Source organism: Xenopus laevis, chromosome 4S (assembly GCF_017654675.1).
Source record: "Xenopus laevis strain J_2021 chromosome 4S, Xenopus_laevis_v10.1, whole genome shotgun sequence".
NCBI lineage: Eukaryota > Metazoa > Chordata > Amphibia > Anura > Pipidae > Xenopus > Xenopus laevis.
Window position 1 is genome coordinate 15,763,152 of NC_054378.1, and position 25,838 is coordinate 15,788,989.

At 44.3% G+C, this 25,838-nt stretch overlaps 1 protein-coding gene across 1 annotated transcript; it reads right to left on the reverse strand.

The window, feature by feature from the left end:
* Nucleotides 1-189: 189 nt before the first annotated feature.
* Nucleotides 190-21,173, reverse strand: pamr1.S (peptidase domain containing associated with muscle regeneration 1 S homeolog). The gene is made up of 11 exons (XM_018260265.2): nucleotides 20,723-21,173; nucleotides 19,488-19,664; nucleotides 18,738-18,866; nucleotides 14,451-14,565; nucleotides 10,530-10,747; nucleotides 10,268-10,375; nucleotides 6,878-7,090; nucleotides 5,048-5,114; nucleotides 3,252-3,484; nucleotides 2,263-2,555; nucleotides 190-2,142 (listed from the first exon to the last, which is right to left on the reverse strand). The coding sequence occupies exons 1-11, from the start codon at nucleotides 20,808-20,810 to the stop codon at nucleotides 1,606-1,608; spliced, it is 2,178 nt and encodes a 725-aa protein (XP_018115754.2). The 5' UTR covers nucleotides 20,811-21,173; the 3' UTR covers nucleotides 190-1,605.
* Between the last annotated feature and the right edge of the window lie 4,665 nt (nucleotides 21,174-25,838).

Here is a 25,838-nt window from a genome sequence, read left to right on the forward strand (position 1 = left end):
GGGATAATAGCCTCTGGGAAGGGAGTGTGACTGTGGGATAGCAGGTATAGTAGGGAGAGATGGTGCCTATAGTAACAGTGGGATAATAGTCTCTGGGAAGGGAGTGTGACTGTGGGATAGCAGGTATAGTAGGGAGAGATGGTGCCTATAGTAGCATTGGGGATAATACTATTATTAAAGGACAAAAGATCCTGTTAAGCAATTTCATAAAAACAAATCAATAAACAAAGCGTTACATTTGTACATCATTGAGACAATTTACCGCAGATTAATGGGAAGAAAATCCATATATTTGATCATACTGACACCTAGTGGTCATTTCAGTGACTCCTCAGTCAGATCTCTAGACTATTTTAACAATAATTTCTTCTTTTAATCATAAAACCTTATCCAGCAGTAATATTTTCTAAACTGAGAAGACAGTGATGAATAAACAACATTCTTATGTCTAGCTCGCAGTCATACTCATCACTGATTTATATTACGATGTTCTGCTCTGACATATACTGTAGAACTTGCATCCAGTCACTTCTCCACAGTCCGGTAGCTATTAGAGTGCATTGTTCAGCTCAGGAGGAGCCATTAGATGATGAGTCTGTTGCTTTAGTTTGGTCAAAGCCCAGGGCTGAAGTAAATCTCACAGCATTGATACCGGAACCAGCCAATGAGGTTAGTAAGAAGAGAAAAGTCTAGCGATGTTGATAAGTTTGTATAATGAGATATTCATTAGCTGAATAGTTGCATCAAGACCAATGGTTGTACCGCCATGACAGTGACTGACAAGGCCCCCAAAGGGCCCACCTGTGACTACAAGAGGGCATGATACTGAGGGATCTCTAGAGAGCATGAAATTGAGGGATCACCAGAGAATATGACATTAAGGGCCCAACCAGAGATCCTGACATCAGGAGCCCATCCTTTCAACAATTAGATGCAGACAGTACCATTTAGACCTATGGTGGAAAGGAAAGGGCTGATGGGAATTGTCCTTGGCGGGGGCTCAGCAGGAGATCCTCTGGTACCCCAGCAAATCAGTCCAACCGTGAGAAAGAATCAAATTATCCCAATGCACATTGAACACGAAGAGAAACAGTGGCAACACTGAGTATATAAGGGGCTACTACTGCTACTACTGCTGTAATGTGTCTGTCTGGAGAGAAAACAGGGTCCCTCTGTTTGGTGGGCAGCAGAAGTGTTGGGACCACTCTCAAACTGGAGCAAAGACTTTTTCAAACTTAGTTCACATTGGATGAAATTAAGTGAATCCAATGCACCTCCAATTTTTGCTCTACTTCCAGTGGTCATGGTGGTTTCCAATGATTTTCAATCAGATCTTAGCTCTTCCACCTTAACTGACCATGGTAAAGAGAGCAGCAAAGAAGACATACCTACAGACAATTAGACTTCTTGACCTGAGTAATTCTGGGAGAGGCTGTAGTAATTTACCTAAGAAGAAGTTCCTAGAGGACAAAAAAATCCAGGAGGGACAGTTCTGAAGGCCAAAAGGTTGAGATGATAGGAGTCAACCTACTAAGTTGTTTTATAGCAGAAATCATAGAATAAAGTTTTTATTTAAGATCAGACATATTCTTCCCCACTCAGAGTTCATTTCATATTCTTTTCCAGCCATTCTTTAAAGGTGACTACCCTGGTGTACCCCGTGTAGAGATCCTTTCTACAAGACTTGTCGTAGCCCCAGCTTACTAGTCCTATTAAGTGCCAGCTGCCTTCTGGAGATGTTGAACTTGGAAGCAGCACCGTGGAGATGCCACCGGTCTCCGAAGGGCATATATTGGGAGAAGGCCCTGGCTCTTGCTTTGCACAGAACATGCTTTCCGTGACGCTAACAGAGATACTATTCTCCTCGTACTGCTGCTCACACTGCAGAGAGTCCACTAGTTCTATGGCCCCAGCCCTAATTGTCTCGTTCTTAGAACCGGGGGCCCTGGGATCAGAAAGGATCTTCCACCCACTGATAACAATGGTGTATTCTTGGGGAGATGTCATCATCTCAATGGCCGAAGTGAGACACACTGGCTGCACATGGTCACTCACCCGAGCCTTGTCCAACAGCTTGATCACTGCAATGTCAGAATCCAACAAGATGGGGTCGTAGTTTGGATTCACAATCACAGCTGAGATCTGGGGGGAGATTGAATACATTAGGAGAAAGGTAGACAGGACTTAGTTATGTTTCTTTGCTGAAAGAAATGGGAACCCTACTGGATTCCTGCTCGCCCCCAGTACCAAGTGGTTACTTACATGCAAATGCTGCTGGCTCTTTTCCTCACGGTCATCGTCTCTGTAGAATTTACCCAGGACCACTTTCAGCTCGGACACTTTGATGATTGAGCTCTTCCCTAGGTCTGTTACACAGTGTGCCGCAATCACCACCGTCCGCTCATTCAGTAGGGCTCCACTGCAAACCAATACCCAGGTGCCCTTCCGCAGGTTGGCATCCTTCACCCCATTCGATCTGCGGTACAGTGCTGCCTGCCAAGGCCACCTCTGTTCTCCCAACTGGGTTATGTTGAAGTTCCCAAGCTTCCCGCAGACTGCAAAGGAAAAGAAAAGTCATAAAAAGTCATAAACAGCCTGAAATTATAGCATTTATCAGTATTCATTGATCCTGGATTCCAGTCTTGAGTCAGCTCTTTGTATGAGGTGGGCACATCAATAGATTTTAGAGCGCATCTATGCAGTGAGTTAATAAAAATGTGGGAGAAACCAATGGCCTTAGACAATTCATGCTATGCAGGGCAGTTACTTATGGGAAATCGTGATAGGAGCATAGAATAACTCCAGCACACGTAGCATGCTCAAGGGATTGCCCTTGAGCATGCTACGTGTGCTGGAGTTATTCTATGCTCATTAATGTTGGAGGGGCCGTCCTCCTATACCCCAGGCACCGTACGTAATTATTGGGAGAGGCCAGGTGTGCGTGTGCGACTCCTTTGCCTAATCAAATCGTGATAGGAGTCTAGGTGGATGAACTTAGGTACTTACTTGTACCACTAACCAATTACAATAAAAACGTAATGGTTGTCAGATTTTTACAGGCCATCCCTACCTGAAGCTTCAACCCTTTTACAGGGTCCATTTTGAAGGTCCAAACTGCTCCAACCCACCTCAACATGGTCATCCCCACAGTTTGGGAACCACTGTTCTTAGAAATTATACTTTGCAGCTAAGCATGGGTAGCCTGAGATGTCTATGACCTGTTTGCCCAAGCAGAGTTCACAGAAACATACTAGGAATGCAAGATGGTGCTCTCCCGCTCCACTTCCCAGTCTTCAGGCAGGTTCTTCTGCTGCTCCCAGTGCGCCGGTAGAAGGGAGACACACAGTCATACTGCAGCTGGGTGTGCAGATGTTGGTAGCCAGGAGGCAGCTCTCTGGGAGGTAAGGCTGGTTTCTTGGTTGGCAAAATATCACTTTTTTCCTTGGTGAATGAAGTAGAGTATAACTGGTGGAGAGGGGTTTCCCTAAGTGAATAGAGAGGATGAATTAGGTTCATGGCACATGTAGTATATTCTCCATTTTCCATCCAGAGTAGAAGCATCTGAACCAGATCAAGGAACCATTAATTTGTTTTAATGTTAACCACTGGCAACAAGAAGTTTTTATTAATGCAAATGACTGGCTGTGCACCCCCGGTTCTGGCACTTCTACGGCATTTCTGCAATGATAATCAGGGTGTGCTCCCAGAGTAGTGGTCTTCTCCATCAGGAAGCACTGCCATAGTAACTGTCAGTTTTATCAGGAAACACTGTCTTAGTAACAGTCAGTTTAATCAGAAAACACTGTCATAATAACAGTTACTTTAAAGGATAAGTAAACCTTTAAAATAAGTGAATGTAAAATTGACTAGGGTGCTATTCTAAGAAATTTTGCAATGTATTTTTTTCATTTATTTTTATTCCAAGATATTAAGGGATACATTTACTGTTAATATGAATGAATTTTGTTACAACAGCGCCACCTGCTGGTCAGTTTCCCACCAGTCTGACCACCAAGTAGTGAAGGAAGTTGTCAGGAGAAAGAAAGAGGCTGCTCTGATGTTCTTCTGCTTAGGAAAACAATTAGAAACCTTCCTCAAATCTTTCCTAGGCAGAAGAACATCAGAGCAGCCTCTTTCTTTCTCCTGACAACTTCCTAGACTACTTGGTGGTCAGACTGGTGGGAAACTGACCAGCAGGTGGCGCTGTTGTAACAAAATTCATCTTTAATCTGAATACACTACCACAGTAACTGTCAGTTTAATCAGGACGCACTGCAGCAGTAACCGTTATTTTAATCAGAAAACATCATAGTAACTGTCATAGTAACAGTCAATTTAATCAGGAAACTCTGACATAGTCAGTTTAATCTGAAAACTCTATTATAGTAACAGTCAGTTTACTCGGTAAGCACTGCCAAAGCAACTGTCAGTTTAATCAGGAAGCACCGTGACAGAAACACTCAGTTTACTCATGGACTCACAGTTTATTTAGGGAGCATAGTCTGTGTAGCACTCAATTAAGGGAATAAGGAACCATTGTCACCACAACATTTTATTTATCATCTTAATTAGGCGAACAAACAGTCTACTTAATTAGGAAGCATTGTTATGACAACAGTCAGTTCAACTGGAAGCAGAGCAAGTCAACTTAATTAGGGTGCATCTCCATGGAAATGGTCAGCATCATTAGAGAGCGTTGCCATGGCAAATGTCAACTTTATTAAAATGTGCTGACAGAGTAACAGTGGCTTTAATTTGCAATAATATAATAAAATTAAATATAATTTAATTACTGAGTGCTGCCCCAGTAAGAGTCAAATGAGTTAGGTTTCATTACGGAGCACTGAAAAAAACAACAGCTTAATTCCAGCTTTGCCATGACGACAGTCAACTTAATCAGGGCACAGTGTGGCTACAATGGAGTCCACTCAAATGAAAACTTAGACTTCCATTGAATTATTCCAAAGCATGATGTGCCCAGTACCTGGCATTCAAGGCATTATGGTCATAGCATGGTATAAAGGCCATTAGTTATTGTTGGTCTCACCGTGACTGGACCAGGGATGGAAGCACTTTCTGTCGTACCAAATCTGGGACCTTTGGCTCCTTGCAAGCTGAAATACATCAAATATTACTGTGAGATATACGGCTGAACCAGCCCCAGAGTGAATATATAATTTTATATCTGTTGCATTGAGACAGCGCCCCCTATAGGACTGACACCTATTCTATTGGGGATTGTGGCACAGTGCATGAACTGATGGAAGCCATCAGCTCAGGAGGATCCCCCCCAGGACAGATTTAGGGAAGCCCATATACTGATATACATATATATATATATAATTTTGGAGCATTCTCATCCCGGAGAGCTAATTCCCCAACTGAGCAGAACTAAAGCCGGGTTGCTGCCTATTCACTCATATTACCTCGCAATGACATGGAATTACATAGAAAATATTCTCTTCCCCCCTGTAGGGGAATAATCCGGATAAAATGGGAACAGCTCCCCAGTCATTGGTCGTTACTGCCAATGCTTAACCCCTCACGTGCTTCCTCTGTAATACCCTTCTGGTTGCTACAGGGTATGAATTACTCTTAACTAAAGGAAATGTATCTCACTGAGTTCATCTGAGGGAGAAAATGACACCAATAAATTTGGGTGTCCCAAACTTTTGTTGTTATCTAGTCTGCCACTAGGGGTCGCCCTGAAAGTGATTTCATTGTGAAAGAGCAGGTGCTGATGGAATAGAACCAGAATATGTTGTTGCCATTGTTTTATGGGATCTCTTTGAACAGGCTATAAGCAAACTTAGGGGGCTGTTCCTGCTGAATTGTGCTTAAGGGATATTGTCATGGGAAAAAACATTTTTTCAAAATGAATCAGTTAATAGTGCTGCTCCAGCAGAATTCTGCACTGAAATCCATTTCTCAAAAGAGCAAACAGATTTTTTTATATTCAATTTTGAAATCTGACATGGGGCTAGACATATTGTCAATTTCCCAGCTGCCCCAAGTCATGTGACTTGTGCTCTGATAAACTTCAATCACTCTTTACTGCTGAACTGCAAGTTGGAGTGATATCACCCCCTCCCTTTTCCCCCCAGCAGCCAAACAACAGAACAAAGGGAAGGTAACCAGATAGCAGCTCCCTAACACAAGATAACAGCTGCCTGGTAGATCTAAGAACAACACTCAATAGTAAAAACCCATGTCCCACTGAGACACTTTCAGTTACATTGAGAAGGAAAAACAGCAGCCTGCCAGAAAGCATTTCTCTCCTAAAGTGGAGGCACAAGTCACATGACTTGGGGCAGTTGGGAAATTGACAAAATGTCTAGCCCCATGTCAGATTTCAAAATTGAATATAAAAAAATCTGTTTGCTATTTTGAGAAATGGATTTCAGTGCAGAATTCTGCTGGAGTAGCAGTATTAACTGATGCGTTTTGAAAAAAACATGTTTTCCCATGACAGTATCCCTTTATTACAGGGAATACCTATGCTGCCATAGTTTTATAGTGTCTCTCTGTACAGACTATGAGCAAATTTAGGAGACTGTTCCTGCTGAATTGTGCTTAGTACAGGTAGGGTTGCCACCTTTTCTGGAAAAAAAATACTGGCCTTCCTATATATTTATCTTTTTTCCCTATTTATAACATTGGGATCAACCATCATTTTTACCGGCCAGGTGGCAACTAAGTAAAGGGGAATATCTATGCTGCCATCGTTTAATGGGATCTCTGTGTACAGACTATGAGCAAACATAGAGGGTTGTTCCTGCTGAACTGTGAGCACAGGGGATTTAATGCCTATGCTATCGTGAGTAAACTTAGTGAATAGTCTCTTGCAAGCTTGCTGGGTTACATGATTCTCAGGTACCTTTAATGCAGATGGGTTGCTTTCCAGACCACTGCCCCCCTTCCAGGCACGCCCTCTCCTGGTTGCCACTGAGAACATAGGAATTGTTGCAGAAGTAGTGAATCTTGGAACCGACTTTCATATGGTGAATGAGGCTCAGACCGGCCTCTTCGGAGAGCTTCCTGTAGCCATTCAGTGGGACCCCAGGGTCCTTGCAGGTCTTCTCTTCAATTACTAGTAACATAACCATATATAACATGAGTCGTTACTTATATTACTCTAATCACATAACAAACAGACCCCCGTTTATTATGATCTCATTTCTCCAGTGTTTTATAAAGCAGTGGTTTTCTTTGCTCCATCTCAGCTAAGCTTTCTAATCTCTTCCACTCTAATAATTAAACCAGACACAGGCCTCTCCAGACAGCAGTGCAGCAAATAATCCTGGGCCTTTCATGTCAAGGGGATACAGTCTTTGCTCTGAATCCTTGCCACTGAGCAAGGTAATGCTTCTGTTTCCTGCCAAACAGGAAGCTCCGCCATGTTTGGTCTTTGTGAGGCATTTCATTTGCAAACTCCACCATACCATAATTTATTCTCTTCTGTCCTTCACTTTATTATTCTGAATCATGAATGCATTGCCTGCAGAAAGACCTAACATACCCATATAATAAGTCTCGGTACCCGAATCCTCTCTGGTTATTATAGGATCAAGATTTTTTTTTCTTGAATTTTCAACAAAAAACAAATCATTTTCAGGGAATGAAGTCATAGGGGGGGGGCTAATTTCCAACACATCACATCAAAAATTCAATTATAAGAATAAAGGGAGTAAGCGACAGAAACATCTGGATGGGAAAATTAATGAAGAGAATGTTCCTGGACTGATCTAATTCTCTGCTTATTAATAATAAAACATCGATTTCTCTCCTGTCCCTATTCATTCAGTCTGGCGTCATTCACATTAGTGTGCAGGCATAGAGCCATCTAGTTAGTGGCAGCTCCAAGCATCTATCCATCCATCTATCTATATCTCGCTCCCTAGTCTATATTTATACATATATACAGTAATATATGTTTTGCATTCATTTATAACAAACATGGGTTAGAGAATACAAATTGGATCAGAGAGCTTACAATCTTAAGGTTTAACATTTTGGCTTAAGGCCTGTGTGGGATATATGGAGATGGAAGGAGTGTTAGAGTGTTAGAGGAGCGTTAGACAGTGAGCTTGAGCTAGTTTTAACTTTGCCCTTAATAACCATACTGTCCTTCCTTGGTTAAGAACCACTGGTGCCCAAGTTTCTTTGTGAAGTTATAGTCCAGCCTGGAGACCTTTCCTCAAATACTTCTATGAGGGCCCAGTTGAGGGGAGGCGTTGGATCATGGAGCCACCTCGAAAAATGGGTTAGAGGCCAAATCAGTGTCCTGATTTTTCATTTGCACCTAACACATAATACCGTGATGCAGCAGCCTCTACTCTGAGCATTATTTTCCCTGATATATATAAGGATTAATCTGAAATCTCTGCTGAAAGCTCCAATACGTTTTCATTTAAGCTGTCAGAAGGAACGCCAAGGCCTGATGCCCCCCTGCCAGCCAGAGCCCATTCTTTATTCAGCAGCCCAGCCAAATCCCAGGAGCTATTTACTCACTGCTGGTGATTGATAGTACTGCCACAATAAAATATACACAAGCACCAGGGGTTAGGATTGAGGCCCGTGCTTACATGGACATTCCTGGTGCAGAGTATCATGACAAGAGATGGGTTACTGCCAATCCCGGGGGAGGGGGGTATATCCATAAAGCTTATTTAGGATTTATAGAAATAAAACCCACATAATCAGCGTTGAGCTAATGGTGAACTGGGCAACAAATGGACCTCATGGTCCAAGGAGTGCTGCACACTGATCTTCTCCCACTTGTGTAAATATTAGTGTGGTTATGTCCCTATAGTTTCCCCTTACATTCCGGAACAGATATCTGCACGTGAGCCGGGAGTTGTGAAATGCCTGGTTCAGTGCTAGAGATCACTGCTCTGTTTCAAATGTTCAGTTTTGGGTCCCAGACTCCATTTGTTGTCCAACATTTGTTCAGGTCCCAGATTATCACATTAAGTAAGAATTATATTATGAGTCACCATATTCTTGGTTCCAAGAATATGTTGGACTCAGCATCGCAAACCTGCATCAGAACCACACAGGCACCAAGGGAATGATGATGGGGGGTTGATGGGAGTTGTGGTGAAGCAGCTAGAGGGCTGTAGAGACAATAGAAAAGAAATCATTACACTAACACAATACTGACTTCAGTTCAGTGGTTCCAAAAGTCTGGCAAAATGGAGCCATTAGGGGGTAGGCTGGAGCAGTAGGGCAGTCTCAACCTTTAGGTTAGATCTTGGGAGATGCCTACTTGCTTCTGTAGACACCAAAAAGGTCAATATTTAGATGAGATTTAGATGAACAGTTATCTGCTGCCTAAGATATTCTTGGAACTATGGACAAATGACTTACAGTTGTGAGCCAAGGGGGGCTCTGACCAAATGATTGGACCTCCAAGGAAGCTTAAACTGAAAAAAAAATGTTTTATGGAGTGACTGCCATGCATACAATTGAGTCCTGTAGAGCAGGAGTGGAAGGCAGGACTAGAAGGAGTGGGGGAGACAAGTTATGGCCAGATGGTGATGGAAAGTTGATGGCCACTTTAGTCTGTTCTAAATGCTGTTACTGGAGTCATCTACAGCACTTCTCAGTTCCACCCAATGTAAATGCCTTAATTGGCCATCAGTTTGGGGTACCCTCTATGGTCAGACCAACCAAAATCTGTCTCTGATTGAGCATAGTGTCCTTTATGGCTGAGTTCAGCTTGTTGTCACTAGTTAGATGCTAATGTGCCCTCTGCTTCACTTCACACAATAAAGGAGCCTTATTTGCCTCTTGAGGTCTGTGGATCATTAAGAGGGGAGCAAAGTTTTTTTGCTTAATAGTCTGAGAAATAAACATCATAATAAGCCCCAATACCCAACAATACTCTCCATTACTTTTTCTCCTGGGCTTCCTGAACCTCATAACAACCTATGAGTCCAAGGGTTTCTGTCAACAATATCTCCTCTAAGTAACTGTGTGATGTTCTTCAGCTTAGAGCTGACCAGAGACACGTCACATGACTTGTTTCTGCTCAATAATAATATAATAAATAAATTTTCTGAGCAACATCATGACTTCATTTAATTTTCTACTCTGTCTGGTATCAGTGTAAAAACTCTGATATTGACCCAATGGAAGTAGAATGGATCTTCATAGAAAGTGTTGACCTTTGCAAAGGCATCCATTCCCTAAATGCTGCACCCTGCTGTGTTTGTGTGGGTTCCTCTGGGTGCTTAGGTTTCCTGCCACACTATATGGTACTCACCACTTTCACAGTGTCTCCCCGTGTACCCAGCCAGACACGCACACTTATAGGTTCCTGACTTCTCTGCGATGCAAGTACCATCATGGAAACAGGGTGTTGTAGAACAGGCTACAGAAGGACAAAAATGTGCAGCAGTGAAAGGATCCGCTAAGGCCGGCCCCCGCTGTATGACATCATACTGGAACAATACTTAGTGACATCATTTGTTTTGCAAGCCCATGTAGCATATCCAATACTGTTGGGGTGCTAATATTGTGGATACCTGTAACTTCTTCAAAGCTGATGTAGAACCCATCAAAATTTTTGGACCCGTCAGACTGGAAGTAAAGGTGCAGGGAATTCCCAGAGCTGCGCAGTGAGAGGGGGCGCTGGTTGCCACAGTAGCGCTTGATGATCTTTGCGTCCACATTATCCCCGTCTCGCACCTCCAAGTAATCATACTGACACATGTAATCAAACTCCAGACTCAGCATCCCAAACCTGCATCAGAACCACACAGACATGGGGTCAGATAATGGCTTCTGGGGATGTTGGGATCTGTAGGTCAACAAAAGCAGAAGGGCCACAGTTGGACAATGTATACTGTAAGGGAAATGTGGCCATCATTATACCACTGCACTGCCCATTAGGGAATGGGGGTATAGGAAGTGAGGTTGGTTATTATTACAATAATAAGGCAAAATACTATTAGGAGGGTAAGTTGGTGATCGTAGGTCATATGGAAACACTAGAACATTATGGAAACACACTGGACAAGATGAAGACACTAGGACAGGGTGGAGACAATAGAACAGCATGGAGACAGTGGAGATGGTAGGGCAAAATGGAAAAAGTAAGGAAAGAGTAAGGAAGGTTGGAGACAGGAGGACAATATTGAGACAGTAGGACAAGATGGAGACAGGAGGACAAGATGGAGACAGGAGGACAAGATGGGATAAGTAGGCAATATAGAGACAATAGAACAAGATGAAAACAGTAGGGCATGATGGAGACAGTAGAACAAGATGGTGACAGTAGGGCAAGATGGCAACAGTAGGGCAAAATGGCAACAGTAGGGAAAGATGGAGACAGTAGGAGTCTGTAGGTCAAGTCTGAGACAGTAGGACTAAATGAAAAGAGTTGGGCAAGATGGAGACAGTAAGGCAAGATGGGGACAATAGATAAAGATGGAAACTGGAGAGCAAGATGGAGACAGTAGGACAAGATGGAGATAGTAAGGCAAGATGGGGACAATAGTTAAATATGGAAACTGGAGAGCAAGATGGAGACAGGAGGACAAGATGGGGACAGTTGGCATTATGGAGACAATAGAACAAGATGAAAACAGTAGAGCATGATGGAGACAGTAGAACAAGATGGCGACAGTAGGGCAAGATGGCAACAGTAGGGCAAAATGGCAACAGTAGGGAAAGATGGAGACAGTAGGAGTCTGTAGGTCAAGTCGGAGACAGTAGGATTAAATGAAAAGAGTAGGGCAAGATGGAGACAGTAAGGCAAGATGGGGACAATAGATAAAGATGGAAAATCGAGAGCAAGAGGGAGATAGTAGGACAAGATGGAGATAGTAAGGCAAGATGGGGATAACAGAAAAAGATGGGAACAGGAGGGCAAGATGGAGACAGTAGGACAAGATGGTAACAAAAGGACAAGATGGAAACAGCTGGGCAAGATGGAGACAATAGATGACCTTAGGGCAAAATGGAGACAATATAACAAGATGGAAACAGCTGGCAAGACAGCGACAGTAGGACAAGATGGTGACAGTGGAAAACAGTATGGCAAGATGGAGAAAGTATGAAAAGATAGTGAGAGTAGGGCAAAACTGCAAAAATCACAATGATGATGTGACAGTAGACGGTCAAGATGGAAACAGCAAGGGGAAGATAGAAACATTGGAGCGCCCTATGTCATTGTTTACCAGCATGCGAGTATACTCTTGCTCGCTTAGAAGTGGGTGGAAGGGTGTATTGGGTCACAGCATGATGGCTGTATGGGCTGATAGTGACAGGGAGACCTAGAAAGATATAATGGACTGAAGAAAAGTTGCTCCTGCCTTCCAGCTGTCAATCCAGCTCATCTTAAGGGGGGGGGGGGTGTCTGCATATATAATCAACTGCAGCCTTCAGAAATGGAAGCTGTGCCAGGAGCTGCTAATATTTTTAACACACTTAAGAAAAATGTCTCACAAGAGCAATTTTACTGTAATTTCTATTTTGGGTTTATGTCCCCTTTCGCTACCTTCAGTAGAAATGTTTCTTGAAGTTTGACTGAATGTGAGTGAGAGGGTTAAGTCTCGGGATAGAGAGCAAGGGGATTACAAACTCATTTCAAGCTGTAGATTTAATAAAGGAGAGACTGGGGGTGTCGGGGGACCCCATTTGGCTGTTATATTTCATTTGCCACCGCATCCTCCTCCTGCCGCCCGACACGCTATTAATATTGTCACAATGTAACGCGGATTAAGAAATGATTCAGCGGCAGAACAAGGTCACTTAATAATTCATTCCCCCCGTTGTTACTGCTCAACTGAGCGACACTCTAATTAATAGCAGCGCTGGACTGTTAGGGGAGAGTAATGAGATCCTGATGGAAACCTCACAGTAACTCACCCCTCTATGGATCTTGGGCAGGGGGGAATCTCTTTTTAGTGTGCGTGGGGTACGGGACAAAGCAGAGGCTTAATGGGGGCCCATTATTTATATCTGGTTGGATTTGCTGTTCTGATCTTCATTTACATTTGTTCATGTATTTAAAGGGGTGGGTTCACCTTTAAATTAACTTTTAGTATATTATAGAATGGATAATTCTAAGTAACTCTTTAATTGGTCTTCATTATTTATTTGTTATCATTCTTTTAATTATTTGCCTTCTTCTTCTGACTCTTTCAAGCTTTTAAATGTGTCAGTTACTCATTGGCACAGACGCCAACCAGGAGTGTTGTGGCCACACCCTCGTTCCACCCAAGCCACACCTCTTTTACCCACAGGAACGCCCTTGTTCTGCCTAGAACACGCCCACTGTCCTGGTGACAGGGGGTAAATCAGGGTCCTGAAAAATTAGGTGGAGTTTGCATGTCTGCTTTGAGCCTACACAAGAAGTACCCACTTAGAGGGGTGGTTTACCTTTAAGTTCACCTTTAGTATGTTATAGAATGGCTAATTCTAAGCAGCTTTTCAATTGGCCATCATTTTTTTTTTTACAGCTTTCAAATGGGACCCAATCTAAAAAAACAAATGCTCTGTAAGGCTACACGGTTATAGTTTTCAATACTCATCTTTCTATTCAGTCCCTCTCCTTTTTATATTCTAGTCTCTTATTCAAATCAATGCATGGTTGCTGGGGTATTTTGGACCCTAGCAACCAGATGGCTGAAACTGCAAACTGTAGAGCTGCTGAATAAAAAGCTAAATAACTTGAAAACCACAAATGTGCCCCATTGTAACACACATACACACAATGATATTGTCCCACAGTATCACAAGCAACACATTTATTTGCTCTTCCATGAAGTGGACCATCTCGGATTGGCTGCCGTCGAGTTAAAAGGGATGATTGCATTTTAGCGCCAGGTCTATGTGTTCCCGAAATTTAAATTGAATTTCCAGCTTACGGAATCATTTGGTTAAATGGAGTCGTTTAATGACAGTAATGATCCTGAATGAAGCACATCAGCATAATAGGAGCTGCCGCCGGCTGCAGTGGTTCCCTCCTCTCCCATTCTACCAGCTTAGCTTGTGATTCCGAGGCAAAAAGTCTTCATTTAAGTTCTATCTTCATTTGAGGATAATTCTCCTGGTTTCAGTTTGGTGCCTCTTTAGATGCCAAGTAATTCCATTGTAATTACCCCTAAATCTCGACAGATACCTTGCAGCCCCCCTGCCCAATCCACTGCCGGCTGAGCTGCCATTATCTCATGCTGACTGGTGACAGCCTTCCTAATAACCTCCCATTGCCCTGATACTGTCATAGAATCCCAATAGGGCTCTGCTTCCCAAGGGATGGTCCTGCTACAACTCATATGTCTAAATGGGTCACATGTGGCCCTTTAAAAATGAAGCCCTCCAACTAAAATGTTTCACCCATGTAGAAAGTGGGGGATAGGTCCAGGGGGTCCAGTGGTTTACCCACTCTTTGTTCCTCATAACCCCTCTCAATACTAAGCTCCTCCTATGGTATTTTGTACCTGAGCTCCACTGTATACCCTGGCGTCACCTGGATGCTCCACTCACAGCGGGCGTTAAAAGGGTAACTCTCCATCATGATCTCCCCCCGCGCTGCCTGGATCACCTCTCCACATCCTAAAGGGGGGAACAGACACCGACATGTGACATGTGCAAGTTTCCCAATATTAAATTAATACTGTCAGCCTAGGGGTGCACCCCTATCAGCTATATGTCTATTCTGTACCGTTACCAAACAATGAGTACATGTGGGATCACACGAACAGCATTAGGAAGAATTATTTGGTAAATAAATTGCTTTTTAACGTCACCTCTGCCTGCTGATTCATAGAGTGTACGCCGAAAGGGTTCTATATTGGCTTTGAGAGTCTCCCAAAGTTGCAGGTTCGGGGCTTTGCACCCAGGCCAGGGGTCTGGAGCCATGAGTGACCGGTCTACCATTTAATCCATATTGAATACTGTGAATTAAGCGAAAGGTCCAGGGCCTGTGCACCCGGACCCACCCGAGACAAGGGTGAGCGTTAGAGGAAATAAATATTCCTATATTTAAAAGTTTACTTTGGCTGTAGGATTTGAGCGCACCAGTCTATAGGGTATATTCAATGTATTCTGTGCTGTTCCTTTAAAGTTAATCACAGTGTCTCATTGACTTCATATATGAACATTTCTCCCATAATTCCTGCTGAAGTCAGGGATAACTCCGGTGCAGTCTGGGGAAGCTATTAAATTCCAGAAATAGCAGCACAGGAATTGGCAAGGAAAAGCGACACTCCGCTCGCCATGAAATAAAGTGGGAAAACTTTCCTGGAGAGCAGAATGGATATTTCCCTGATTGTTCCACGCAGCTCCCTCTCTCCTGGAGCCTTACTCTCCCTCTCAAGCCTATTGGAAGAAAATATTTTGGGGTTTACTTCCCCTTTAATGGAGCTGAGTGACCACACACACTGGGGAGCTGTTTGTGCAGTTTATCTGCTTTACTGGGAAAATGTTCATGCGTTTCCTTCCCCCAGATCCCCACATTATCATGTTGCTATAGTATCCATGAGCATGCAGGGTGGGCCCAATAGCACAGAGGGCGACTCAATATTTTGTATTTCACAATCAGATAGGATTTAAGACACTGTGATCAAGGCCAGCGCCGAAAGGGTTAAATTCACACAAATTTTATTTTGGGGTCGGCTGTTGGCATCCTCATTAAATGGTGATGTTGCTGTTGCGTGTGTGTTGGGGGGGGTTCCTGTATAGTATCCATGGAAACACATGCATCCTCTATACTGAGGACCAATGCGAGAAAGCTGATTGGTGGAGAATGCATCCATCTCACCCCCCACCCTGGAGAAGGAATGAGCGCTTAACACGGCAGTTCGTGGAAGGTTTTCTATAAATAGCGGCATTAAAGGCACAGTTACCTACAGCGGCAATTAGACGTTACTGGGCCCCACAACAAATTCAATAGAAGGACCCCCCCCAAACCTTCAGTTAACCCGTTTAATTAATCAGGAGCCCCAGGGCAAGTGCAAGGTCTACTTCTTCTCAGTGATATCCCTGGTTATCCATAATCTACATAACAGTGCAGCCATGTTGGTTATGTTTGTGATCACACCGGGCTGTGTTTATTACCTAGGTGATCAGTGGCAGGACCACTGATCCCAAATGCAAAGCTCAGATTCTATAAAGTTTCTGTTTTTGGGCTGCTCTCTTCCCCATTGTCGAGGGGGTGGGGCTTGGTTTGCCTGTAATGGAACTTTTGCCACTAGAGGGAGCTTTTGCTTCATAAAAACTGCATTTTTTATCATTAAAAGAAAAAAAACTGCCCAGGGTGCTTTTGTAATTTATATTTGTTTAGTTTCAGAGCTATTTAAGTTTTTAGCCTAAATATATATATCATATATTACAATATAATGAAATAATATAATACAATATTATGGATTTTGTAACAACGGCACCCCTTGCCGGTCACATTGTACGTTCTGCTGTTGGGCTGCTCTCTTCCCAGGGGTCAAGAAACATCAGAACACTTCTCTGTTTTCCTCTGAAGCGGTCTCTCTTTGACTGTACAGTTACAGGAACTGACCAGCGGGTGGCACTGTTGTTACAAAGGGCTTAAAAAAGCAACCATACATTCAGGTGTTTTTTTTTTTGGTACAGGTTTACTTATCCTTTATACCGTTTCCCCCTGGCCTACAGGGGTTTTCATCAAGACAACTAGAAAACTCCAGTGATTTTTTTTATCTGGCCCAAGCTCATTCCCCTGCCTGACCACTGGAAAGAGAGCAGCCCAACAGCAGGAAGTAGAGCGTGTGGGAAAGACAGGGACTATTAATTGGGATGGAGGTTCCCTGGGGGGGACTAATGAAAAGGACTAAACTGAACTGACACTGTAAAGCTGTTTCTATTTACTTCTAATCCAGACCAGTTTCTGTTGCTTTACTTACCCTTTAAATACTTGACAAACCTTGCAGTTGGTGCCATTTTTTAAAGAAAAGGGGCTTCAGCTGGTGCTTATTAGTAGGGGCCTATAAACCAATTGTGCTTTTGTACATCTGATGGAGGGGCTACAGCCCATTCATTTAATAGATGCCGCCGTGCCAAGTTGAGCAGACACCGCACCACCCCTTCCCCTGTGCTGCCAGCGCCTTCTCGTTGAAGCGTAATTAGCTGTTAGAAAGCACAGCAATTAAAAAATCCTTCTGCTTCGCCAGGATTGGGGAAATAAGACTAATTAATTGCCTATTAAAGCGCAATCGTGGTGGCACGCGGCTCTTATTGAGGAAATGCAGGCGCAGGGGGTTGGTACCAGCAGACCAGGGTCGTTAGGAATCTCAGTTAATGAGTCGTTATGTGGAGCGACTCCCTTAGGGCTACTCTGCATGTTTAAAGGGTAAGCAAACATGATATATAGAGTTGAGCCCCCCTGCAATGTATTGTAAATTGAGTCTTGGGGCAGAGAGATCTCCAACACTTCTGATTTGCAGGATTCGGTTCTTCAGTAAGTCTGCCGGAAGGCATCAACACTGCCGCCGAGAGGGTGTAAAAGGACAGGGCTGGGCCAACACAAAGCAAGAGAATCATCGCTCCCAGCCTGATAATGGTAATTCATAATGGTTGGGGCCGAGAGTCTCTGACTCAAGCAGTGGGCAGCACCAGAACACTATGATGGCAGTTTACAGGGACAGCGTCTCTGAGTCTCAGACTCAAGTAGTGGGCGGGACTAGAACATTCTGATGGCAGCTTACAGGGGTAGAGGCTTAGTGTGTAACTCAAGAAGTGTGTGGGACTAGAACATACTGACAGCAGTTCATAGCGGGAGGGGCATGAAGACTTTTGTCCAAGTGAGTGGGACAAGAAAATTCTGATTAGATGAGGAATATCAGGAGGCCTTTTGTTCAAGCAGTGGGCTGGGCTATATTACACTAATGGCAGCTTACAGGTGGAGCGGCAGGGAACGCATAGCCCAAATAGTGTGCTGGAGTAGAACCCTCAAGTTCACATTGACATAAAGATCCCCCAGCTCATCACTGGGCACTTTCAGTGCCAGATGCATCTCATCAATTCAGATTCATGCCAAATTACTTTGGACTGGTGCCCCCACAGTGATGGACAAAGGGTGGAAATGACATGTTTAAATATTCGGAAGAGGTCTCTTGCTAGCTTTGCCAACCCGACAGTCCGGTTTTTGGAAGGGCTGCCCAGGTGAAAAGTTCCTGTCCAAATTAGGAAATCCGGACAGGACATTGAAGTGAATGACATGGCGATCAGCCAATTGCTGATCGCCATGTCATCGGTCCTGGCCCCTGATGTCACCAGCATACACGGCTTCCCATTGCTCCAGCATTTACGTGTGCACGTGTGTGTGTGGCGGGTGCTTGAAAACAGGCAGGCGCTAGAACCACGTTGGGGAAATCCAGCCCTGAGTGAGAGCTGTGAAGATGTGGAATTGTCTCCCTGAATCAGTGGTACTGGCTGATACATTAGATAGCTTTAAGAAGGGGTTGGATGGTGTTTACCAAGTGAGGGAATACAGGGTTATGGAAGATAGCTCATAGTACAAGCTGATCCAGGGACTGGTCCCATTACACATTGGAGTCAGGAAGGAATTATTCCCCCTCTGAGGCAAATTGGAGAGGCTTTAGATGGTTTTTTGCCTTCCTCTGGATCAACTGGCAGATAGGCAGGTTATAGATAGACTTAAAAGGTTGAACTTGATGGACTTGTGTCTTTTTTCAACCACTATGTTACTATGTCTGTTACACTTACAGTATTAATGAATATACAGAGATGCCACTTACTCATGCAGTCGCCCCCGTACCAGCCCATCCGGCACTCCGAGCAGTAACTCCCCTTTATATAGAAGTCATCCAGGGTCCCTCCCCAGGAGCCATTGTAGCATGACTTGCAGTTTTCAAAGATAGAACAGCCTGTGATGAGGAGGAGGAGGTGAGGAATTAGATGATAGTGAAAATACTCACAAAACGTTTTATGGTTCACTAATGCACTTACTCCTATATAAACTGCCACTGTGTGCAGCAACAGGCTATGAGCAAACTTAGGGGCTGTTCCTGCTGAATTGTGCTTAGTACAGAGGAATACCTATGCTGCTATATTGTTATGGTATCTCTCTGTGCAGGCTATGAGCAAATGTAGGGGACTGTTCCTGCTGAATTGTGCTTAGTACAGGGGAATATCTATGCTGCCATAGTTTTTAGGTATATCTCTGTACAGGCTATAAGCAAACTTAGGGGGATCAGGAAAAGGAACAGCCAGGCTTGGACTCACCCTCAAGACACTGGACACCAATCCCCTGTACTAAGCACAGTCCAGCAGGCACAGCCCTCTAGGTTTGCTTATGTTATGTACTAAGCACAACTGAAGTAGAAAATAAAGGGGTATAGAGGCCCTTAAAGAATGGGGTATAGAGGGTATTTTCTCTAAACTTCCACTCAGTGGAGAGCTCTTTAGTCTGGAAATGTAAAATGATAATTTAAATACATTCAATGTAATACACCTTGTGCCATGGTGGTACCTCAGTAAAGTGCTACCTGGGTGAATGAGGCAGGAGTCACATTCATTTTCTTCATTGCGGCAGCAGGGGATTGTGTACCCCACTTTCTGGTTGCCGCCGGGACACGTGCACTCCACCTGGTCATATGCACAGCAGTCTCGGCACATGATGTTCCATTCAGCCCCTGGACAGTTCTCATTGATGACTGTATATTCTATGGGAGACAGTTTAGGGGGACACACAGGTCTCATTTCATTTCACAGCCCCCCCCCCATGCAAAGAGACAGCAGTGCTGCCCGAGATTCCGCACAGCTTCTAATGTCATTTGGATGTCAGAGGAGACACCGAGCTTTTCCATGACTCACATTTACCAGCATTAAAGTATTCCCTGTGCCCCAAACTCCTTGTAAAAAGCGCTTATTGGATTTGCAGAGACCTGAGCAGTGGGGAGAGGGGAAAGCTGAAGGTGCTCTCAGTCCAGCTGTCAATCAAGCACTCGGCTGCACCAGAGGGGACACATATATAAATCCTAATGGGTGCAAATACTGGTGCCCTACCTGTCCTGGAGCACCTGCCCCCATTGGAATTGTGCAGCCGGCACTTTGCACCTTGAGTCAAATCCATAGCGAGGTGCAAAGCACATCATTAGGGTGGCACAGCCATCTGATTGGCACACACTAAGAAGCCCCATTAAAGAAATGCACCTATAGTCAAAGTGGGGCTTTGCACCCATTTCTTGCACTAGGTAAATGTGGCCTATATTCTCTGCAGTTAATGCAACTTGGGTAGAGTTCCATGGATCTGGGTGCTGATTGCTCCCTCCATATTACTTTATTTCTTCCAATCCCAATGACCCCCCCCCCCATCCTTTCTACCCACAGACCTCTCCTAGGTGCAGAATTTAATTAGCTCTGCCTATCAGGCCCCCAGGGCCCAGCACCCAGTTTAGTCACAGCCAGACTGGTGGCTGGATGACCCAGACCTACATCTCTGTATAATGGATACTGGTTGGTTTGTAGGTTGTCGACGGTCTACAATTTACTAAACATCAATATTTACTTAGTCGGCATAGGGTTATTAGGGGAAGGCTTGTGCCCTCAACATGATAACATGCACCCAACCTGCAGCCCTTCCGTTCTTGCTGAACCGCAACTCCCAGAAGCCTTTGTACTATTACAGCAGTTGGTGGAAACTGCCCTCAGCATTAAAGCCAGTCCTGTGCCCTAGTGCCTATATAGTCCATACTAATGTATGAACTGTTCTGTTACTCACTTGATCGGCTGGGGTAGGCAGAGATGGCAAAGAGGTGCAGAGATGCCACCACCAAACTGGACCAGACTAGCAGAGCCATGTTCAGCATCCCAGGTCCTCAATCCACAGAGTATTGTGTGCACTTAGCCCATGGGTGCACTGCCTTACCCGACTCACTCCAGTCTCAGGTTACACATTGACAACCTCAAGGATAAAGTTTCTTTTGGAGGTGGTCTTTTCCTTCACTACGTCACCCCAATATCACTCAGCTGGGTTAACTCTCACTGGGGTCCAAGGAGCTGATGGGACAGAATCCAAGAACATTCACAAGGAGACGGCTCTGAAAGGGATCCGGGAATGTCAGAATAATCCGCAGGTACAGTACAGAGAATCCTCTTCCTTCCCCAGCCCCACAGCCCAGTGCCTCCAATAACTCCGCTCTGTCCTGACCTGGCATATAGTCTGGAAAAATATGCAGCTCCGTGACCAGTACATGTGTTTGTAATAGCATACATTCCTAGCGCATGACAGCATCGCGGGGGCTAATTACATATTAACGAATGTGAGGGGTGAACTGATACAGAGGGAGAGTTGCCAATCGGGCAAGCCCTGCCAAGCCTACCCGTTTTACTCCTGCAGAATGGCAACTTCTAGGGCGGCTGAGGATTCTGGGAGTTGTAGTTTAGGGTTTGGCTGACTGCATCCATGGGTTTTTGCATGGGAGGTGATAATGATAGGGAAGGTTACAATTCTGAAACTGCCAACTCACTAACATTTATGGGAGCTTGGGGAATCCAAAGCAATAAATTGAGGCCTGTGTAGTAACCATTCATTTGTGCCTGACCATGAAATTCAATCTCGGCCTTCCCCATATAAAGGGAAGCCCCAGTTTGGGAATCAGCGCCCTAAACAATTAATATGAGATCCCCTCAGTACTTAACTAGCATTTCATTTTCTTTTTCATTCTCTTTCCTGATAGTTGGGATGGGGGGGCGGCAGGGCATGAACCTGACTGAAAGAGCAGACTGGGAGCTTTTACACTGATCTCTATCGCCCAGGGGTAGCAGTATAAAGGAGTCTGTTGAAGCAAGAGCTCCCTCTAGTGGACAAAGTTCTATCAACCAGCTTCACATGGCTCATGATTTCTGTATTGGATAACAATCAGCCCCTGCCTGACCATGGGAAAGAGAACAGCCCCCGAGCAATCAGAGCAGGGCACCTGGATGAGCATTTTGGAACAGGGTAGTTTGGTTGAATAGGAATTGGGCAGCCACACAACCCATGGGCATATGTAACCCACCGACTACCCCTCTGCCAGTGTCCCTTCTCTTCTGGGCACCCCCCTGCAGTCATGGGGTCTGCTTCCCAAGTAGCTTTATGGATGGAAAGGGGTGAAGCTTTGTAATGGTCATTCAGAGAACTGAGGGTAAAGTCCTACACCTTGGAAACAGGGCTAGAGGGGCTGCGGCCCCCTGCGAATTTTCCACCTGGTTCAGAATTCTGATATGGGCAGGCAGGGAGCAGCCAGGAAGTAAAAAATCAACAAAGATCAGAACCAGGTCTAGTAACCCCTAGCAACCAGATGTTTGCCACCAAACAGGTGAGCAGTAAATGCTTACTGCTGATTGGCTGCTATATGTGACATTTTTGACATCACTCCCTATGAGCTGTGTTAGGGTATAGATTGGACTGATCACTCTTGCCATAAAGAAAAGCAGTTTTGCTGCAAAAGGACACAGGAAACCACAGGTGCAAACAGACACTGAAATAAAATGAAGGTAGAACCGATGACAAAACCCTGTGTATGTTGGTGTGGGTCCAATTGCGGTCACATCCCTGTGTTGTGTATTTGTGCAACAGTTTCCAACACTTGCGCCTGTGACTCATCTCTCATTTGCCTTGTGGGTCTGGAACTAAAATCTCATTTAGCACTGGCCCCGTCTCTTCCTTGTGGTTTGGCAATGGGCCCCGGGACATGTGACATTCCTCTCCCGGAATTCCCAAACAACTGGAAAATAAACACGTCCATCCTCTTGTGTTTTCTGAGTCGCCCTGGAAACGGGTAAAGACATAACCGGAAAGGTCACAAACAACATATTTGTTTCATTGTGTAACAATTGGGGTTAAACTGTGTTACTAGTTGAACAACAACTCGCAGGGTTGTCCCTGAAACATTGGGAGTTTTAGTTCAGCCCCAGGTCTAACTTCTTGGGTTGGACCTCCATAATGTACAAAGGGATTCGCCCCCCAAAATTTCTTCACCAGCAAGGCACCCCAATACTATTGATTTGAAAATCTAGCTACAACCCCAGCCTGTCCTAAACCCTGCCCACTATCCAGTTTATTTCTAGCCAAACTGCTCCTGAAAACTGAAGCCACGCCCTCAAATATTCTTAAAAGCCTAGAAGACCATGCCCCTAATTCACCCATTTACTTAAACCACACCCCAATCTGTACATAAACCCTCCCACTTTCCAACAAACCCAGTCTGTGAATTTGGGCCTTTCAGTTGTGTCTCCATAGCTGTCAAACCCTTTTTGTACAATGGGCACTACAGTCCATCAGAACAGGGGGGGTGGCTTATCCGAAGTAGGCAGGGCTTAGGCAGATTGCGGGCGTGATCATGCAGAAAGTTTATTGGGATGTAAATGCTCCATGCTGATTGGTTGCTATGGGTTACTAGACCAGTAGAAAGTGTTATTTCCAAGGGTAACTCCACTACAGCATGTAACTGAGCAATGGATTCAGGGAGAGAATGGAATTATAGAATTCCCCATGTAACACTTGGGTCATAAAATAATCTTTCAGTATAAATTCTCTTTTTTCAATTGGCTGTCCCCTTGTATTCCTCCTCTGAGCTTCACCCCATAATAATTTTTCGGGCAGGTTCTTGTTTCCATGGATCTGGGGTTTTGCTTGAATCTCTTCCCAAATATTCCACCATGGAGCACTCAGACTCCGGCTCTGCAGCCCTGGAGCTGCCATACTGCTCTGCCCCCATAGGGAACATCCTACAAGAGGCAGTAAAATGGCTCACTGGTCAGATAGACACTCCCCGTTTGTAGGGTTTTAGGGCATGGGAGAAAGTAAAAAAAGTAAAACAAATTGGGAACATTTAAATATTCCAGAAACCTTCCACAAAACTATTTCAAAGATGCCAAAACCAACAACATGACCAATGCATCAGCTGAACAGCAAACATTAACCCAAAGGGTTTGGTTACTCATTGGCAGAGGCACTAACCAGGAGTGTTGCAGCCACACCCTCGTTCCTCCCAAACCACACCTCCTCTACACACAAGACCGTCCTTTTCTGCCCAGGCCACGCCCTCTGACCTGGTGAGAGGGCGTAAATCAGGGTCCTGAAAAATTAGGGGGAGTTGACACAAGAAGTACCCACTTAGAGGGGTGGTTTACCTTTAGTATGTTATAGAATGGCTAATTCTGAGCAACTTTTCATTTGGCCTTCATTTAATTATCGTTTTTGAAAAGCTGGACTCTTTCCAGCTTTCAAATGAGGGTCACTGACCCCATCTAAAAAAGCAAATGCTCTGTGAGGCTACAAATGTATTGTTATTGCTATTTTTTATTACTCATCTTTATATTCAGGCCTCTCCTATTCATACTTCGGTCTCTTATTCAGATGAACGCATATGGCTGAAATTGCAAACTGGAGAGCTGTTGAATAAAAAGCTAAATAACTTGAAAACCACAAATAATAAGAAATTAAAACTAATTGTAAATTGTCTTGGAATATCACCCTCTACATCATGCTAAATGTTCATTTAAAGGTGAACAAGCCCTTTAACCCTGGGGAGCATTGGCAGTGCCTGGGTAGGCAGAATAAATGGATAGACTCACTGTCCTAATGAGTGCATCCGATTTGCCTATATTTAAAATATATTCCCTATCTACAGTCAATAAGTGGCAAGGCCTGTGGAACCATTCATGCTCCACCCCTCTTTAATTAAGACTGCCCCTCCCTGTGATGTAAAATGATCAATTGGGGTTATGTCCACTAGGAATTATGAGTTAATGCAACTTACAGGGGATCCCATTCCCATAAACAGCCTATTTGATTATTAAAGTCAGCAAGGACATGTAAATCCTGGAAACATGTGAATGTACTCAGGGCACTCTAGTGAGCTATGTTTGCAATTTATCTAGTTTTCAAGTTGTAAGCAGTTTTCACGTTGAAAACAGAATGAATCTGAAACAATGGCGCCACCTGCTGTATACAGTTGGTAGAAAATAAATTTGCAAGGGGAGAAGAAAGATCTTTCGTTCTAAGTGAAGTTGTAAGCCGAGCGGCATCACAAGAATTTCCTCTTATTGCTGGGTTTATAAGGGAAATGTGTTCCTGGTGCCCCCAGCGACTAGTTTCTGTTTGAGTCCAGGAAAAAGACAGCAGTTCTGTGTTGCTTTACGGCAGGACGGCACAAAGACCATCAGGATTAAAATTGAGAGAAAGGGATATGAGGTAGAACAAGTAAAACCAACACATGTTTAAATTATGTCCCGGCAGGTTAGTTGGCTCCTCCTACCTCTGGCCCTATGACTATGAATGAGACAGGGACCTTAGATTGTAAGCTCCACTGGAGCAGGGACTGATGGGAGTATGAAATGAAGGATAATGACTCCTCCCAGCTACGTGGGAACCTATAACATATAAAGTACCAGCGTTAGAGTGCAAGTTCTTGGAGACAACGGCCCAGAATGATGGGAGCCTCCAGGGTGGGTGAGGGAGGGGGGTAATGCTGCCAGAATTAGCAAATTCAAGTTATATCAGTATAAAAGAAATAAGTTGCACTTCATCAAAGGCTTTACAAGTGGCCCCTACTGAGCCAAATCCACCCACTGGCCCCAGTGAGTCACTGCACATTAATATTCGTCAGACTGAAATTGAGATTTCTCTTTCATAGTGTAAAGGTGGCCATACATGGATAGATCCGCTCGTTTGGCGATGTCGCCAAACGAGCGGATCTCCCTCCGATATGCCCACCTTGAGGTGGGCAATATCGGGCAGATCCGATCGTGGGCGAAGAAAATTAGTCCAGCACCCACTGTTTCATGAATAAAACGGCCTTTATTGGACCAAGGGCATTACAGCAACGTTTCAGACCAACTGGTCTTTTATC